The sequence below is a fragment of the Dunckerocampus dactyliophorus genome, chromosome 11, assembly GCF_027744805.1.
Source record: "Dunckerocampus dactyliophorus isolate RoL2022-P2 chromosome 11, RoL_Ddac_1.1, whole genome shotgun sequence".
Classification (NCBI taxonomy): Eukaryota; Metazoa; Chordata; class Actinopteri; order Syngnathiformes; family Syngnathidae; genus Dunckerocampus; species Dunckerocampus dactyliophorus.
The window spans coordinates 7,974,968-7,993,785 of NC_072829.1; the positions used below are offsets into that span (position 1 = coordinate 7,974,968).

An 18,818-nucleotide genomic window follows, 5' to 3' on the forward strand; every position below is an offset into this window, starting at 1 on the left:
AATATATATATATATATATATAGATTAAATATACACATTTAATGAAAATAGAAAGAAATATTCACAAAGCATTTAGGATATGTACAGGTGCAATCACATCAACACCAATGAAAGCAATGCAGGTTGAGTTAGGAGAAGTAGTGTATGACCTGAGAAGAGATCAACTTATGTTGACATACTGGAGTAGACTTAAAGGATGTAGGCATGGACATCTGGCCAAGAATGTGATAGAGGAATGTTGGGAGTATAATACAACTAAAAGTAATAGCTTTGGATGGGTAATTAAAGATAAAATAGATAGATTGGAATCTATGTACCAACAATGAATTATAGCATCATTAAAAGATTACCAGACCAGCTCTCGGTTTATACAGCAGAAATGATGGCAATTATTAGAGATTTGCAATGGATAGAGGAAATAAAAGCAGATAGAGTGGTATGTTGTGTGGACTCTCTGGCAGCATTATATAGTATTACAAATATGGAATCAAGTCGAGAGGATTTATTATTAGAAATACATCAAAGCTTATTCCAACTACACATGTTCAAAATAGAAATAAGATTCTGCTGGGTGCCTGCACATGTAGGGGTGGAGGGGAATGAGGTGGCAGATAAAATGGCTAAAATGGGAATTAGAAGGAATGAAATTATAAATATACCTGCTGGTAAAGGCAAAGTAAAGGCAATAATCAAAAAACAAATGATGGAGAAATGGCAAAATAGGTGGGACGAGGGTAGTAGCGGGAGAAAGTATTATAAAGTACAAAGATCTATCAGTGCACAAGGGGTGAAGAGAAAAAACAGAAAAGAGGAAATAGTGTTAACTAGGATGAGGCTCAATCACACCGGGTTAAATGACAAGATGTTTTTGATAGGGAAATGTAAATCAAAAGTATGTATGGAGTGTAAAAGTATAGAGAACATAGAACACACATTACTACACTGCAAGAGATATAGGGAAGAACGCGTAACGTTAAGGAAAAGAATTAAAAAGATAGGAAGGGAATGGAGCATTGGGGGTATTTTAGGAACAGGTGGGGAGGAGGTAAGAGATATACAGAGGGCAGTGATAGAATATTTGAAGGACACAGGATTATATAATAAAATATAGATAAGTATTAGAATATTTTACTATAAGTATTATTATTAGGATTATTATTATTGGTAGTATAAGTAGTATCCTCATGATATAAGTTAGCATAAAGAAAGATACTGTATATGGCCCATGTTACATACTCTGGTACGGTCGGTGGCGGTATGCACCTTTTAAAGTCATGGTTGCAACCCGCCATTAAACTAAAAGAAGAAGAAGAAGAAGAAGAAGGCAGAAGTCTCGAGTTCGCCTTTCGCGCCATTCGCCACTCATACAAGGAGGGCGTGGCGTTGTGCTAAGTCCCGCCACCGCGGCTTTCCCGCCAGGGCAAAGGCCCGCCTCTCTGTGCACTGCAAGGGACGACGCGATTGGTCGACGGCGACGTCAGACTCGCGCCACTTCTGCAGCGCGGACAAGCAGCGAGTTTACCCAAGTCAACAACACGGTCACACCGGAGAGTGGAAAGGACTTAAACGACAATTTATTTGAAAAAAATACATCTCTTGAGCCACTCCGGGATTGTGGAATTCTCTGCAAGACATGGCGCGCAAAGACTACGCGGCGGAGAAAGGTAAAGAGTGGCTTTCTCAAAAAACAGCAACAGGTTAGCCTATATACAAAGTTCTAGAAAGTAAATTGTAAGTCTTTCTATTTACTGACAAGATGGCTGCCGGTGAAAACATTCTAATGTACACTTTTAAGCGAGTCGTTTAGTCAAAATGGCGTTTTCGTTTCCATTCATCGGATTGCAACTTCGATCTCTTTACAATCCAAGTAAAAACGCGTTTGTATAAGTAGTTTAAGTGAATTAGGGGTTTAAATGTGCGGGTTGAAGTTGGTCCAAATTTTGCTAAGTAAGGGGGGCTTGTGACTGCTCAGTGACCCGGATGAGGCCACAGGAACAAAGGAGCCAGCACATGTCTCACTGCTGTAGTAGTGCTACTACTAGTAGTACTGGTTCCCCTTCTACAGCAAGTATTTAATGGTCTTGTAACGTGTATTTCCGCTCATTGTCCCTACCAAAGTAGGTTCACTTATTAAACTCTTTTTGAATATTCATCCAACAACACTGGCAGAGCTACGTTCGCATGCTAAGACTGGTTAGCCGTATTAACTTGTAGCTTTTACTTTCTTAATGAATTGCATTACTCTTCTGCAAGTCAACAATATGCAATTTTCGGAAAGTGTGCAACATTGCAACAACCTAACATTAAATCCAAAAGTGTTCGAGGTATCTTGGGTCGAATTAACATTTATTAGTTCCGCAATAGAAGTTTCACAGCAGCAAAGTAGACAGTAACAGCACAAAATATAATTTAAAAAATTCGGAATATCTTTATACGACAAAATAAAAACTAAAAATGCATAATTATGTACAGAAAGAATTAAGTACTACGGTGTGAAAAGCATTGGAAAATATATACTATACCACTACATGTACAGATACACTATATATATATAAAATATAACAGTTGAACGTATACCTAAAAGTCGCTTATTTGGGCTGTTAGTTTCTGTTGTAGTAAATGTCAGTAAGATGATGCTGCATCAATAAAAGATGGCTGGCTTAAAAACAACAGCAGCAGACATCACGCACTAGTTTTACGAGCGGAGAAAACGGCGGAGCGATACAGGCGGTGACGAGCTCGCCAAAGCCATGTGCTGCTTTGTTTACAAAAACATCCTCCAGCACACAAAACGACAAACCATCTCAGCGTCGTCAAAGTGAGTGTGGACACCTCCGATCTCGCCCGCTTGTCTTTTTTAAGTCTCTTGTGACGTGGTAATGAAAGGTTGTTTGTACTTTGAAGAAGTGCGGGATGTCTTTTGGCTAAACAAAAAAAATGGACCCCGAAGTGTGTTTGTGTATTGTCATCCTCATCCGGAAGCAAAGTAGCTACGTAATGGTGGTTATTTCATCTTGAAAACAGCCGTACAATAAGGTATACAGGTTAGAAATGGCTTTTTTGGCATTGGTGATTAGTTTTAAGAGACACTGAAAGCGATAGTGACTCATCGAGAATACAGGATGCCATGTTACTCAACAAAGAGGAAGGGGGGGGGGTTGTTCCAGAACAACAAATTAGCTCCCAGCATGGAGGCCCCACTGCTGTTTCTCATCAACACTTTTTGCGGCATTTGTAATATTCCACCACATGACAAAAGCCATTCATTGCGTGTGTGCCTTTTTATAGTGAATTGAGTATTTTTTTTTTTACAGATAAATGCAAGAGATTCCTGCAGGAGTTTTACACCGAAGATGACAATGGGAAGAAGGTGTTCAAATACGGAGTGCAACTTGTAAGTAGATGTAATGAGAACAGTTGATGGTATTGCATTTAAAGATGGGCATGTTTGTCATTTTCAAGCAAAAAGAAATGTGAGAGGAAGCAAAATGTAGTTGTGAACTTGTTCTTCAGGTTCTTGGAAAGAATAGGGATTGCCAAGTCAAATATGTGTGCAGAGGTCCAACATTTGGCCAAATGCTTGTTCCTTTGAAGACACTGTGTTCAAGTGTCATTTATGCCTGTATTACAGTAGCCCAACAGGGGCAAAAAGCACAGCAACATAGAAAACCTTTAAAAAACAGAAATTAAATGTATGTATTTGCAGGATTTTCACTTTGCATCTGTTTTATGGCGTTAGTGGGGTTTTGGTTTTGGATCATTTCTGTGTTTGGACGTTGCTGCGTGTTTGCCTCTATTGGCCACCATACTGTTGCACCTAGAAATAAAGCATGGGTAACCTGTAAATAGATACTTTATTGATTCTGAGGACGTTAGAATACAGTAGATCCATGCATTTAGCGGACATTACCTTCAGAGTGTACGAGCCAATGGTGAAAATCTGCAAGTAATTGATACGCCCGTAAAAATGTCATCTATTGACCCACAGCTCTTTTTCCCGCTCCCTTAGCATTGCTGTTCTCCTGCGACTGTTGTAATTATTAGATGGTATTCTGCTCCAGAACCCTCTTAGTCTCTCATCAATATGCTTCACACACTTATTAAACACACTTATTAAACACATTTTAAATGATACAATGAGGAAAAGCGGTATAGAAAATGGATGGATGGAAATTATACAATTTATAGCTACTCACCATTAAGTAATAACGTAAGGCGATCGATGAACAGATGGAATCGGAGTGATGTTGTAGACGTTATATAGAAGTTTGCAAATATGGTGATTTCAAAGACCGCTGAAGAAAGTGCGACATCTCAAAACTTGGTGAAAAAGTGGAGTATAAAGACAAACATGTAAATTGTGTGACAGCGATGCATGTATGCTATACATTTGTTACTGTGTTGTCACATATTTATGATTTGTTATCAATTAAAGGTGAATGAAATGTTTTCTATGGAAAAACTGGACTGTTTTTGAGGGGGGAAATTTTTTGCCAAAACTCCACATCTGTGGGGTGGTGAATGCTGAATCGCGGCTATGTGGGGATCTACTGTAATGGTATCGTTTTGTTCCCATCTGTTAATTAAAACAACATTTTTAATCATTTAATGAAATGATGACAGTATGTGTCTTGTATATATCTTCCCAAGAAAAGCTTAAAATGACATACAAAGGGCTCGGTTGTGTCCTTGGGCAATAAATTACCTATTAATTATAGGTGGCGCTGGCTCACAGGGAGCAGGTGTCCCTCTTTGTGGATTTGGAAGATGTGGCTGAGGAGGACCCCGAGCTGGTGGAGAGTGTCTGTGAGAACGCCAAGCGCTACACTGGCCTCTTTGCCGACGCCGTGCACGACCTGCTGCCAGAGTACAAAGAGAGAGATGTAAGTAGGGTCGAGTTGAGCCAATCGGGTTTGATTCAAGTGTCTGCTGGTTGCAATTGGACGCGGCAGCCTTTCACAGGTTCCTGCTGTTTCGTGACACTTGATGGACTCTTACTTAACTGCTTTCTCATAAATCTGCTGTTATGTCCAGATCGTTGCCAAGGATTCTTTGGATGTGTACATCGAGCACCGGCTGATGATGGAACAAAGGGCCCGTGACCCCGCGGATACACGTGACACGCGCAACCAATACCCACCAGAACTCATGAGGAGATTGTAAGTTGCTAAGTTGCTGTGCTAAAGCTTCGATTTGCCATCAAATCCAATGTGGAAGAGAATTCCTGTAGGAAATCGCTGAAACTGCAATTAGCAGTTCCCGTATGAAACGGTCTCTGTCATAAAACATTTATGGCCTGTACATGCAATGTTTTAAGCAACATTTTCACATTCTTAACTGTCATACAAGTGTAAAAAAATAAACACACTGTAAATCTAAAAAATGTACCTCCAGTGTGTAAATAAGTTAACCTTTGTACTTGGAAACAATAAATAATGTATTTTGATGTAGTAGCGAGCAGAGATGCATTACTGTGTACCTGGGAGGTGAGTCTTGTCGCATTAAGGCAGGGGTGTCCAAACTTTTTTCCACCAATGGCCACATACTGAAAGTCACAGCATGCCGAAGGCAATGTTAATTTTTTTTTTTTTTTTAGTTTTGTAAAAAGGTTTTTAAATATTCTGTATATATTTAAAGACAAAGCTTTGTTTTATTATTTATTTATTAGTATCAATGTTTCGGCCTCTTTTCTTCACATTTTGCCTTTTTGATCAATTTTTTCATTTATGCTGAGGTTTTTGGTTTAGTTTTATTTCTACAATGTGGTGAGGGCCAATAAAGTGCAGGCCGCACTTTGGACGCCCCTGCACAACGGTGACAGCTGAATTTGCAAAATACATTGTTCATTATTATTGATGTTAACATATTGTTGCATTAGTCACATGGTCCTCAGCATGGAACTCATAAGTTCCAAAGAGTTACATTTCTGGTTCTATGGTTATTATTGCACACATACTTTTTGCTGCCAATGGGTGCAGGTTACAAACAAACCATAAAGTAAAAGCAAATTACGCTTGTGGACAAGCACCCTTTTTGGAAAAATGAACGTTAGAGCTACTTTACCATTTATAAATGGACAATTGTACTGTTTTGTCTCGCCACAGCGAGCTCTACTTCAAGCCCCCCAGCATGTCTAAGCCCAAAGTGGTACGCGACGTTCGGGCCGACAGCATCGGGCACCTGGTGACCATCCGGGGCATCGTGACCCGCGCCACCGAGGTCAAGCCCATGATGGCGGTGGCCACATACACCTGCGACCAGTGCGGCGCCGAGACATACCAACCGGTAAGACTTGCCCTCTTTCGATATGTGCGTCACGCCTCAAGGGAGGGGGGCGACATTCATCATCTTTTTGTCTTGCAGATCCAGTCGCCATCCTTCATGCCCCTGGTCATGTGTCCCAGCCAGGAGTGTGTCACCAACAAGTCTGGCGGTCGCCTCTACCTGCAGACCAGAGGCTCCAAGTTTGTGAAATTCCAGGAGCTCCGCATTCAGGAGCATGTAAGAAGCCTCTCTTATGCCCTTAATGTAAATGTGACATCAGTGTTGTCTTATAAAGCTCCTTCATTTACTCGCCAACTACAGAGCGACCAGGTGCCCGTTGGCAACATACCTCGAAGTATGTCTGTGTATGCTCGTGGCGAAAACACACGCCTCGCCCAGCCTGGTGACCACGTGGCCATCACGGGAGTCTTCCTGCCTCTCCTGCGCACGGGCTTCAGGCAGGCTACTCAGGTACAGTGGACACCTTTTCTATTACAGTGTTACCTCGTTTCACGCGGGGGTTAGGTTCCAAAAAATACCATTAAGTGAAGTCTGTGTTGTAGAAGTCGATTTTTATTTTTTAAATGTTTTTGTTTACAGGATATGTTTTTTTATTATATTTTTTTTCCCGTTTACATTGTTTTTTTTTTCATTTGCAGTATGTTTTTTTTTTTTGTTTACAGGATATGTTTTTTTGTTTGTTGTATGTTTTAAGGCTGTAAAACCCCTCACCACACAATACACTTTTCTCAAGCACGAGAAAATATGTATGTTGCGCATAGAGGGCCTTAAAAGCGCGGATCATGCCTTGGTCCATGGGCTCTGTCAGCAGTGTAGTGTTTCCAAAACCGGTCTCATCCATATTAAAAACTTGTTCAGGCTTATGGCCCGATGATGGCTTTAAATTTGCTCGTGTTTGCCTCTGCCACAGCATCCACAGAGGCGGCTTCTTTGCGGTCTTGCTGCGGACAGTTAAGGCCCTTTTTGCATCCTTGTTCAAATGTATTGCTGCTGTTGTCCTTAAGTTATTTTCCTCTTCCTTTATGGAACGAACCGAAGATTCATTTATTCCATAATGGCGGACTGCAGCAGGTTCCTTTGTCGGTGCAGAGCGTTTAGTTGACATTGTGAGTTTTGTCCGGGAGAAAACTTGCAAACATAAAACACTAAAGAGCCACACTGCTAGGGATCGAACAATTATGTAAGTTAGGCAAGCTGAATGCATTCTGTACTTACAGGGCACATGGCATGGAGGATATTGATTGATGGTCTACAGTCCCTTAGCCAATCGGGACGCAGAAGACAATGCCGGTTCTCCTTTAGTGAATCGGGAGGCAGAACACAATAGTTCATACGCTGTTAAAAAAAAAAAAAGCATGCTACACTGTAAAAAAAATTGCACACACAAAAATCTGTGTAATAGCGAGGCCGCGTAAAGTGAACGATGTTGTAGCGAGGGACCACTGTACCTCCTATTCCCCCTATTTCTCAAGAATACTGTTTGAAACTGAACTTTGTATCTTCAGGGTCTTCTCTCTGAGACTTACATGGAGGCCCACTGCATCACGCTCATGAACAAGACCGAGGATGACGAGCTCGGAAACGAGGAGCTGACGGATGAAGAGCTGCGCAGCATCACCGGTACGTCTCTCCTGTCCTCAAACATGTTACCTGATGCTCCACTTCAAAATGTTTTTTAAACAACAGAACAATGATATTTTGTAGAGGAAGGATTCTACGAGAAACTGTCTGGCTCGATCGCGCCTGAGATTTACGGCCACGAGGATGTGAAGAAGGCTCTGCTCCTGCTGCTGGTTGGTGGTGTGGAGCAAGCGCCGAAGGGCATGAAGATCAGAGGTGAACGCTCACTCTGCTTTGAGGCCTTTTAAAGCAAACACACAGCAGGGATATTTTAGTTCTGAAAATAACGTCTTAACACATGTCCTGCGTGATCCACTCAGGTAACATTAACATCTGCCTAATGGGAGACCCTGGAGTGGCCAAATCCCAGCTCTTGTCCTACATCGACCGCCTGGCTCCTCGCAGTGAGTACTCACTACATCATTTTGTGTGTGTGTGTGTGTGTGTGTGTGTGTGTGTGTGTGTGTGTGTGTCTATATCGCTAACCCACCACACGTTGTGCTCAGGCCAGTACACGACAGGTCGAGGTTCATCAGGCGTGGGTCTGACGGCAGCTGTGATGCGCGACCCCCTGACCGGGGAGATGACCCTCGAAGGTGGCGCCCTCGTGCTAGCCGACCTGGGCGTGTGCTGCATCGACGAGTTTGACAAGATGGCCGATGCCGACCGCACGGCCATTCACGAAGTGATGGAACAGCAGACTATCTCCATCGCCAAGGTAACACAAACCTTTAATATGCGTATGTATGCATGTTTTTATAGTCTGTTAACGCCACATCTAATCAACCAGGCCGGCATCATGACCTCGCTGAACGCCCGCTGCTCCATCCTGGCCGCCGCCAACCCGGCGTACGGCCGCTACAACCCCAAGAAGAGCATTGAGCAGAACATCCAGCTGCCGGCCGCGCTGCTATCGCGTTTTGACCTGCTCTGGCTCATCCAGGACAAGCCGGACGCTGACGCCGACCTGCGTCTGGCCCAGCACATCACCTACGTGCACCAGCACTGCCGACAGCCCCCCACGCACTTCACCCCCATTGACATGAAACTCATGAGGTGCGTGTGTATGTCATCACTGTCCTGTTACCCCGCCTACCTCTTTTTTTCCCTTTTTAAGTTTTTACAAAAAAGTGGCAAGAAAGTATCTTCCAGTATTTAAAAAAAAATGCAATTTAAAAAATACTGCTATCCAGGAACAGGAGAGCAGTAGAAAATTATTGAATTGAGGGATGGGGGGACGGAAAGCATGCTTTTTTGTTTTTGTCTGAAAATCTAAACTTAAATTTGTTTTCTTTTTGTTTTGAAGTACAAAAAAAATCCAACAGTTTTGGAGTACATTATTAAAAATGCAGATTTTTTTTTAACTTTTTTTCAGAACATTGATATTTTGTGAAAAATGTTCAAAAAATGATTACTTTTTCTATTCAAAAAATGGCGTGGCTTATTAAAAGTGAAAAGTACATACCCCTTTTTAATTATGAAACAGATTTTTCCTTTTATCTAATTGTATTTATTTTGAAGGCTTTCTTTTTATCAAGTGACGTTTATGTATTTTTAAGTTATTGCTATTTAAAAAGGTGGGAAAGGGTCTATCTGGCTCTTTTTCAGCTGTTTTTTTTTCCTTTTACTCATGCTAAAAGCAATGACTTTTGAGATAAAATCGCTAAACCTGGCAACATTTTTAGACGCACACGTGTGTGAGTGACAGCTTTACATGCGTCCATCTAATGCATCCATTGTCCGCCGTTCAATTTCCCTCACAGGCGATACATTGCACTTTGTAAGAAGAAGCAGCCCGTGGTGCCCGAGTCGTTGGCTGACTACATCACCGCTGCCTACGTGGAGATGAGGAAGGAGGCACGGGTCAGCAAGGACACCACCTTCACATCGGCGCGTACCCTGCTCTCCATCCTCCGCCTCTCCACCGCGTTGGTGAGAATGGCACTGATCCCTAACATCTCAAACGGGATGCATTAAGTTAACTGCAACTTTCCAGCATTTCTACCATTTCGTCTTCATCGGTGGTTCAGTGTGCGCTAAAGTGCTTACAGTGCAGGTAGTGACGGAACGCTAATCTACTGCGCCGTGAGCACTTCTTTCCCACGCTGGACAAAACACACGATTGTTATAAAAGGCACTTCCTGTTTGCCTCTGGCTGCCAAAAGTGCTGTTTGTGCAGGTAGCATCATCCACCTACTGCAAAACCAGCACTTCCTGCAGACTGACGGCCACGTGCTGCACACGTATGACCACCAGGGGGCATGCTTGAAGAGCTGCTGAGAGTCTGAGCATGTTCAGCTTTGCAGGGTGGGCAGTCAGCCCCTGTGCTAACTGAGCAGCTGTGCAAACCCATGCAAAACTGACCGTGCTCGGAAATGACGCCATCATGTTGCGGTGGGCCCCGTGAGAGACTAGCTGGTGTTGAGAGGCGGAGACTTGGGCAATTGCCGGCCATCCCAGAGGGCATTGCACTTGTCTCGGTCTGACAGTGCCGGCACAGCGCAGCAAATGTCGTCAAGATACTTCCCGCCCACACCCCCCTTGATTTTTTTCTTTTTTTTGGCTTTATACCCCCCCCCATAATCCTTACGTCTGCTTCCCTGTCGCAGGCCCGCCTCCGCACGATGGATGGCGTGGAGAAGGAGGACGTCAACGAGGCTATGAGGCTGATGGAGATGTCCAAGGATTCGCTGCAAGCCGACAAGTCCAGCGGAACAAGGTCTGCGTTGACGCCTCCCAAACTTGGCTTTTAACGAGCATTGACGCCACCACTCGTGCCTGGAGGTCTTCTGAACCCCCCCCTTCCAAAAAAAAGCTTTTACGAGATCCTGCTATCCCTGTTAGAGGAGCTGCATGTCCTGGAGGAAGCAGTAAAAAGTTCAGAGTGTTTTTATGGAGCTGCGTGTTCACATCTAAAGATGTCTAAGTTAATGTCTTACTCTGTATTGTGTGCTTTATGGTAAACCAGCGCTGCTTACATACTCTTTTATTTAAAGGGATAGTTCGGATTTGTTTGACATGAAGTTGTATGACATCCCCATCAGACTTACACCCCCACCCCCACTCCCACCTGGTATCCTAAGTCCAGTTGTGGTCAGATTTCCGTGATGATTCCGCTTAGTTGCTGGGGATAATTAAGTAAAGACTTTGGCTTTTCAAAACAATGTGCGTTCAAAAGATGAATACATTTTGCATCTTTCAAATGCTTTCTCCAAAAAAAATCTGACCTTACAAAACGCTTGGCGTAATATCCGTCTCCCGCCGTATTCCTGCGCACTGTCGCCTGTGCCTTCATGTGTATGTGATGAAGACGCTCGCATGTACTTCCACGACGGAGCACCGCGGCCATCTTGTTTACGTATGTGTTCCACAGCGGAAGAAGTGTCTTCGTCACAGGGCGCAGGGATACGGCGGGGGACAGATATAACGTTGAGCGTTTTTTTGAGGTTTGAGTTTTTGACAAGGCATTTTTGTGATGCAAATGTTTTAATCTTTTGAACGCATATTGTTTTTAGAAGCCAAACTCTTGACTTTATTGTCCCCAGCAACTAAGTGGAAGTACGTTCAACATCACAGAAATCTGCTGATGCTGATGGGGATGTCCTACAACTTCATGTCAAAAAATCCAAACTATCCCTTTAATACCTTTTTTATTATGTATGGGAAACAATAGGCAAGTAAGCAGGTGTCAACCATCAACTTGGAGAAAGGCGTTTCAAATCAACCCCCCACCTCCTCCAATTATCTTAACTCTATTTAAAATAAAAACACAATTCTGGTTTTACAGTATTATACCTTATCTTCTATTATGTGCGTTATGGTAAACTAGCAGAGCTTTAAGGTTTGGGTAGGCTGTTTTTATTTGAATGTCAGTTGCTTTTGGGGGAAAAAGGGGCTTTTTATATATTATAATTGATATGAGTTATGTAGCTATATTTCAAATGTATTTTGTCTACTTAGGCAGGCAAATGTCATCAATCAACTTACAGAAACCTGCCACCTGTGCTTTACATAATTCAAGTGATCAGAAAGGGTCTGTACAGTAGTATCTCGACAAGGCGGTGAATCTGACAAAGTAAATGTTTTAATTAGTGATATCATTGTTTACAGTCCTATACGTCGACCATTGGATGATAACATGTCATAAAACATTTGTAATTGATCTTTTAGTGTTTAAATTTGGACCTTCTTTTGCAAAGTTTGTGTTCATAATCTGTGATTCCCCCCCCCCCCCCCCCCCCCCCCCCGGTCCGCAGGGTTCAGCGTCCGGCCGACGTCATCTTCTCTCTGGTGCGCGAGCTGTCCACGGAGGGCGTCTCTGGCCGCGGCGGGCCCGGCGGCATGGTCCGCATGTCGGAGGCGGAGCAGCGGTGCGTCCAGCGAGGCTTCACTCCCGCCCAGTTCCAGGAGGCCCTGGAGGAGTACGAGGAACTCAACGTGTGGCAGATCAACCAGGCTCGCACCCGCATCACCTTTGTCTGACAGGTGTGTGTGTTTGTGTGTGCGCCGCCTCTGAACTGCATTGACACTTTTCTCCGAACGTTAAAAGTTGCATTGTTGAACCATTTTGCTTGTAAATAAGTTCCAGCACAAAACTTTGATCCACATTCCAACATTGACCAGCTTCACTGAGCATTTGTGTATATTGTCATGATACATTGTTACTTTGATTCCTGTATTGTCATGCATAGGTATAATAAATGTATCACTCGCTCATTGACTTTTTGTTTGAGAATGAGTTGAAAAATGGCTTTTGGGAAACATGGCTGCTCTCAGGAAGCGCCACGGCGGTAGCTACCAATTACGTATCATAGTTATAGTTATAGGTCTGCTTCCAAATGCCCAGGAGCACTTTGTCCTGCAGTAACGTTTCAGGACAGATGTTCAAAAATAACTTTTGTGGTTACAGCTTTTTCCCCAAACTGACATTTTCATCACTGTACCTGAATGATCCTGCTCATCGGGCCACATTTCACTCGGGATGTTTCACCCTTGGGGGACATTGTAGCTATTTGATGCCGTTTTCAGTATATTTAATATGTAAAATAAATATATACACTCCTGATCAAAAATGTAAGACCAGTTGAAAAATGGCAAGATTTACATTTTGTACTGTTGGCTCTGAAGGAGGTTCTAAGTAGAGCTTCAAAATGCAAAAAGAAGAAAAGAGTGAGACGAAAAAATATTTTGGGTAAGCAATTTATTGCAAACGAGCATTGAAGTGAAATGGGCTGCATGTCAGCTGACAACGGCACATCCTCTTTAAAAGGCAAAAAAATCATCTTCAAAAGTCATCTTCTGTCAAGATATTCACTGTCATGATCTCTTGATGGCAAAGGCAAAAAGATGTTCTCTCTTGAAACACTGTCAGATTGTATTTTAGCATTTTACTGGTCCTGAGTGCAGTCCAATAACGATCAGACGGCATCTGCGAGAGAAGGGTTTTAAAACTAAAACATCTTCAAAGGCCTCGTATCCTTCAACACCACAAAATTGCTTGTTTGGAATTTGCACGAGAGCATCAAACATGGAACATTGAAAGGTGGACGTTTTATTCTCTGCTGAGAAAACATGGAACCCTGACGGCTTCCAAGGTTACCGGCATGACAAGGAGATCCCGCCTGAGATGTTTTCCACACGACACAGTGGAGGGGGCGCCATCATGGTCTGGGGTGCTTCTTCCTTCAATGGAACAACGGAGCTTCAGGTTGTGCAGGGGCGTCAAATGGCAGCTGGTTATGCGGAGATGTTGCAGGGGGGCATCCCTCATGACTGAAGGCCCTCGTCTGCGTGGTAAAGATTGACTTTTTCAACAGGACAACGCTGCAGTTCACAATGCCAGAGGAATAACCTCACTCTATTGGACCATCCGGCATGTTCCCCTGATCTGAATCCAGTTGACAGCATTCCAAAATGGACATCAGTTCCAGACAGTGGATGCCTTCCGTGAAGCCATCTTCACCACCTGGAGCAACATTCCCACTAGCCTCCTCTAGAAACACTCATCACGCATGCCCAAACCAATTTTTGAGGTGATTGACAACAATGGCGCAGCTACTCATTGCTGAGTCCTTTTTTGAACAATTTAGGCGTTTTTTTGGTTGTTGTTTTTTAAGCTATGGTCTTCAAAACTTGATCAGCTGATAAACAGCCTATTTCTTTTGCAATAAATTGCTTGCATAACAGTTTTGTTTGTCTCACTCCCATTTCTTCTGACATTTTGAAGACCATTTCATTACATCTAAAAGCGGTTAATTAAGGCTAATTGGGTAAATGGTAAGTTTTATCTTCATAAATTATTTTTCCAAAAAAAGAATGCATCAAAATCAATGTTTTTATCAGTTGAAAATGTCAAGGCTGTAATAACGTCGTCCAGATGTCCCACATTGCACTTCGGTTCTGTAACTTTTTATTTTTCCCATTTGGAGAGAGAGGGGGCATCCGGGGTTTCTTCTAACAAAAAGGGCATCAACTTTTCTTTTTTTTTTTAAAGTTACTTTACATGATAACCATGGTTAGGTGAAGTGCAAAAAAATAAATACATGATATTACATCATACGACTTTTGACAGGGACCATTTTGCGACCTAAAGGTAAAAAGTGTATTTTAAAAAATAACATTTAAAATAAGGGTTTCTTATAACACACACAAGGCATAAACTTTTAAAAATAACTTTACATATCTATGATTGAGTGTGAAGTGGTTTAAAAAAAAAAAAAAGACTTGAGAGGCACCATTTTGGGACCTAAAGATAAAATATATACTTACAGAAAACTGCACTTTTTTTTTTTTTGTCCCTATGTGAGACATGAACACGTCTTTCTCTTTTCTGTGCATTCTAGAGATATAAAAAGAGATAAAAAGAGACAGCTCATTACACACCGATGCCACCTACAAAGGCCGCGATTAAAAAAAAAAGATTTGATGGTTTTATAAACATGTAGTAACCATGTAGTAACAGGTACATTCATGATAACATGTAATTTTGTCGTATTTTGGCCATTTTAAGCGTTACCGGAACTTCCTTCCTGGGCGCATTGATTTCACATAGCAACATAGAAATGAACGCCTACACCTAACGTTAACATTGAGAGTGCGGCACCGTGGTGAAGCTAGACCCTAGCCGGCTAGTAGCTAGCCGGTGTGGTGTGGCAAGGTGTCAATAGGCCAGTACCGTAGCTTGAACGCTGTAACGTTAATAATAATAGCAATGTCGCTGTAGCTTGGTCACGTTATACTGCATGTAAATGGGGCGTTGTTGGCGAGTTTTTTTCGGAAGGCTTTATAGGCGGAATAAGGGTTTCCCATTACGTGCATTCTTAGCTGCGTCTTTGTAGCTGTTTTTATATGTTTGGAACGCACAGAAAAGGGACAATGTGTTCATGTCTCACATAAGGATTGCAAATGAGCAAAATTCCAAAAGTGCAGTTTTCCTTTAAAATACAGTTTTGTCTTGTTTTGTTTTTTTTTTTAGATAAATTGGCATTTGGATTCAATGCATCAAAATCAGTGTTTTTATCAACTGACATTGTCAAAGCTGTGATAATCCCAAATTTTGCACTTTTTGGAAGATATTACATATTTTGTTTACCTACTCAGCGAAATATATGGCATTAAAAAAAAACAGACTTAAAATGGTAGTGGCCTATAAAAAGTAAAATTGTCACATTGATGTGTGTGACTTTTAAAAAGCAAAGCAGCTTAAAAAGCCAAGCAGGTGTTGCCACACGTCAAAGAAGAACTAATAAGCACCTTTTTTGACACACTCATCTGTAAACGACATTTTTTTCCCCTCCCTCTCTTCATTTCTTGGCTGGGATGTTGTTAGTCGGCATCATTCTGGCTCCCAGTTGCACTTTTCCCAGCAGGGCCTCTCAGCTTTAACGACCTTGTTTCCATCCCAACGTCTTTTTACTGAAGGCTGGCAGATTTTTTGCTTTTAATTGTCGCCAAAGGGCACCCGTATTAACGCGCATTTATGAAAAAGGGAGGGAGGTGAGCTACAGGATTTCGATTCCTAAATGAAGGAGGGATCCTATTGGATGACAGGTTGAGGGTTTCGAGTGACCCACGCTGAGACGTCTATTTAACCCGCCTGGTCCGCTGGGAGCTGCGAGGACGTCTTCGTGAAAGTAGGTGAGCAATTTTTAACTTCTTCTTCTACTTTGTCGTACTTTGGAGATGATGATGATGATGATGATGATGTTGCTGCACAGCTGTGTCTAATAATAAATGTGAAGGTCTTTTTTAAGTCTTACAATGGAACTTTTGGTGTGTGTCTTTGTCTCAAGCTGTTATTTTTGGCATTTAAATGTGTTTGGCTTTTGAGAGAGACTATTTTGGGACCTGATACTTTTTTTTAAATTTATTTAAATAAATTGTCGTTTGAATAAAATGCAATATAATATAATATCAATGTTTTTATCAACTGACCTTGTCAAGGCTGTATAAACAAAAGATAACATAAGAAATGTAAAGAAATGACTTTTTTTTTTTGTAAAATTGTGTCATCTCCAGCTGTTTTTTTGTAATGTAAATGTTATTTTTTGGTTTGTCTTTTAAGGAAGAATATGAGTAGTTGAGGTATGTATGAGAGCTTTCATTTCTCACGGCCAATCAGTGAAGAAAAATGTTAATATGAAATGAAATATTTAATATATATTCAATGTGGAAAGCTACATTTACACTACAATGCAAAGTAAAGATAGCTAAAATAATCAAATAAGATTGAAAAACTCACAAAAGTAAAAAAAAAAGAGGCCTTTTCAGTATGAATTATGATTGTCTATTGTTGCATTGCAATTGTAGTTTTGCTCATTTTTGTGTTTTGCCCTCATGCACTCTCAGTATTTTCCAGTACATTTCTTATTTAAAAAAGGAAAGGTGATGTTTAAAAGCCTAAATTCAAAACTAAAATCATTAGTGTGGCTGGAGTGGTAGTGTGATTTCTCCCAGCCAATCAACAAATACAAATAATCATAATTAAAATAGATGAAGCAAATTGTCCTATAATAGCATATTTCATTCGAATAATCAAGTTTTAAAATACGCACAAGCCCATATATCAAACTAGCTCAACTGTTTGTGATTATTTGGGATTTTTTTATAATATATACTGTATATATATATGAATTGCTTGAATGTGTTGTGTTCAGGGGTCCAGATGATTTCCACGTTGTGTTTGGTGAGCTGCCTCACATGGCTTCCAGGTGAGCTGTGAAACCCGCCCTCCATTCAGGCATCACAATGATCAACCAGTGCAGTTCAATAACATCATGTTTGCTCTTGCAGGCCTGCTGGAGGCCAAATCCTTGCTGAGTTCCATCAAGCAGGAAGGTACGTTAACAATATGCCTGATTCCTGTTTATCATCATCACATAGTCCTCCTCCTCTTTGTCCAGGGATGGTTCCTGTCAGTGATGTCAGCATCAGTTCAGAGAAGGCCAACCACTTCCTGACTCACTCCAGGCCCAAGAGGAACGTGGAACCCCGATGGTACCGGGGAAACCCGGACTTCCAGGCTTACTACCGCTACTACAGCAGCATTGGACACACGGAGGGGGTATGACACACACACACGCGTGTTGTCTTTGTCACATTGATGGCTGCCTAATGCTGTGTTGTGTGTCAGCTGTATGAGATCGACAAGCTGAGGATGCTGTACCAGCAGATGAGGTACTTGGAAAACACTTACGGCCCCAACGCCTCCTACTTCCAGAGCAAACTGGGGGTCCCGCAGATCATGTGCGACCCGACCACCGACAAGAAGTGCAAAGTGGTCGTCCCTCCTCCCCCCATGAAGGGTGTCCCCAAGGCCACAGATCCGCCCGCCACCCTCCCACCTCCTCTCCCCCGCGCCCCCGCCATCTCCCAGGCGGATGTTCTATACCTGTGCAACAGCAAGGACCCCCTGTGCAAGCCCCACATAGTCTACCTACCCGCCGGCGCCGTGCCGGTCCTCTGCGACCCCCGCTACCACCCCCACTGCACTCCCCAGAAGGCCCCTCCTGCCCCGGCCGCAGCACCCCAGCCGCCACCCCCTCCGCCAAAGAAGTCAGCCCCTCCTCCACCGATCCTTGTCAAGAAGTCTCTCCCACCGGCCCCCATCCGCTCTTTCAAGGGCATGGAGTACGACTGCGACCCCTACTGGGACCCCGACTGCCTCATTGACCACCCACCCAGGCCCGTGAAGGGGAAGGTCGTGGGACCCCCCCCACCACCACCCCCTCCTGTGGAGGAAGAGGAGGAGGAACCTGTGGAGGAGCCAGCACCCCCTCCTCCTCCCATGCTGAAAAAAGTCCTCCCCTTCCCCTACTACCACCACCCTATGCCCTACGATCCCCGGGATGACCTGTACGACCCGAGCCGCTTCCAGTACCCTCAACCGGAAGCACCTGCTGACGAACCCGCGGACGAGACCCAGTAGGACCATGTTTCAAATCAGTCGGACTCTGATTGAACACGTTGCACAAAGATGCCTTTGAACGCACCCTCACGTGAAGCAGCAGTACCATAACCCAGGGGTGAGCAACCTACGGTATGGGGCCAAATACGACACCTGAGAGCCTTTTTTATGGCCCGTCATGCAGTAATAAACCACCACATCATATATTTTTCATAAAGGAGTGTGGCCCCACCACAAGTTAAGCATGAAACAATGCTGAACGAGAGAAATAAAAAGGTGGAAAAAATGTAAACGTATCACTTTTGGTTGTTTGGCTCCTCCCTCGCCACATAAAAACACAGCTGGTCATTAACCGGAGTTCTGCTGTACATTTAATGCTGACTCGCGCAACGGAACGCCCCCCGCCCGCCCCCGTGCCTTTTTAAACCTCCAGAAGCCGTCAAAACAGCAGGAAGGCAACTTCAAACAAACACAAAACTGCCATGTTGCTGCGTTGCTTTCACAAGCT

The 18,818-nt window shown here is 43.0% G+C and overlaps 2 protein-coding genes across 2 annotated transcripts; both read left to right on the plus strand.

Moving 5' to 3' along the window:
- The first annotated feature begins 1,457 nt into the window (after positions 1-1,457).
- mcm7 (minichromosome maintenance complex component 7) lies at positions 1,458-12,619 on the plus strand. Its single transcript, XM_054792072.1, has 15 exons — positions 1,458-1,664; positions 3,315-3,394; positions 4,719-4,883; positions 5,035-5,159; positions 6,105-6,285; positions 6,364-6,501; positions 6,586-6,735; positions 7,791-7,905; positions 7,990-8,121; positions 8,226-8,309; positions 8,412-8,623; positions 8,696-8,961; positions 9,669-9,837; positions 10,515-10,624; positions 12,162-12,619. Exons 1-15 carry the CDS (start codon positions 1,634-1,636, stop codon positions 12,385-12,387), a joined length of 2,184 nt encoding a protein of 727 aa, XP_054648047.1. The 5' UTR covers positions 1,458-1,633; the 3' UTR covers positions 12,388-12,619.
- Positions 12,620-16,023: 3,404 nt separating this feature from the next.
- Positions 16,024-18,525, plus strand: LOC129189890 (uncharacterized). The gene is made up of 5 exons (XM_054792069.1): positions 16,024-16,037; positions 17,061-17,114; positions 17,197-17,241; positions 17,307-17,467; positions 17,537-18,525. Exons 2-5 carry the CDS (start codon positions 17,069-17,071, stop codon positions 18,329-18,331), a joined length of 1,047 nt encoding a protein of 348 aa, XP_054648044.1. The 5' UTR covers positions 16,024-16,037; positions 17,061-17,068; the 3' UTR covers positions 18,332-18,525.
- The last annotated feature ends 293 nt before the right edge of the window (positions 18,526-18,818 follow it).

What these genes read in the sequence shown, in the direction of transcription:
- mcm7 (XM_054792072.1), top strand. Translation starts at nt 1,634, where the DNA reads ATGGCGCGCAAAGACTACGCGGCGGAGAAAG. An exon ending in AGACTATCTCCATCGCCAAG is followed by an intron (nt 8,624 to 8,695) that starts GTAACACAAACC and finishes CTAATCAACCAG; the next exon opens with GCCGGCATCATGACCTCGCT. An exon ending in ATTGACATGAAACTCATGAG is followed by an intron (nt 8,962 to 9,668) that starts GTGCGTGTGTAT and finishes TTTCCCTCACAG; the next exon opens with GCGATACATTGCACTTTGTA.
- LOC129189890 (XM_054792069.1), top strand. Translation starts at nt 17,069, where the DNA reads ATGATTTCCACGTTGTGTTTGGTGAGCTGCCTCACATGGCTTCCAG. An exon ending in CTGCCTCACATGGCTTCCAG is followed by an intron (nt 17,115 to 17,196) that starts GTGAGCTGTGAA and finishes TTGCTCTTGCAG; the next exon opens with GCCTGCTGGAGGCCAAATCC. An exon ending in GAGTTCCATCAAGCAGGAAG is followed by an intron (nt 17,242 to 17,306) that starts GTACGTTAACAA and finishes CTCTTTGTCCAG; the next exon opens with GGATGGTTCCTGTCAGTGAT.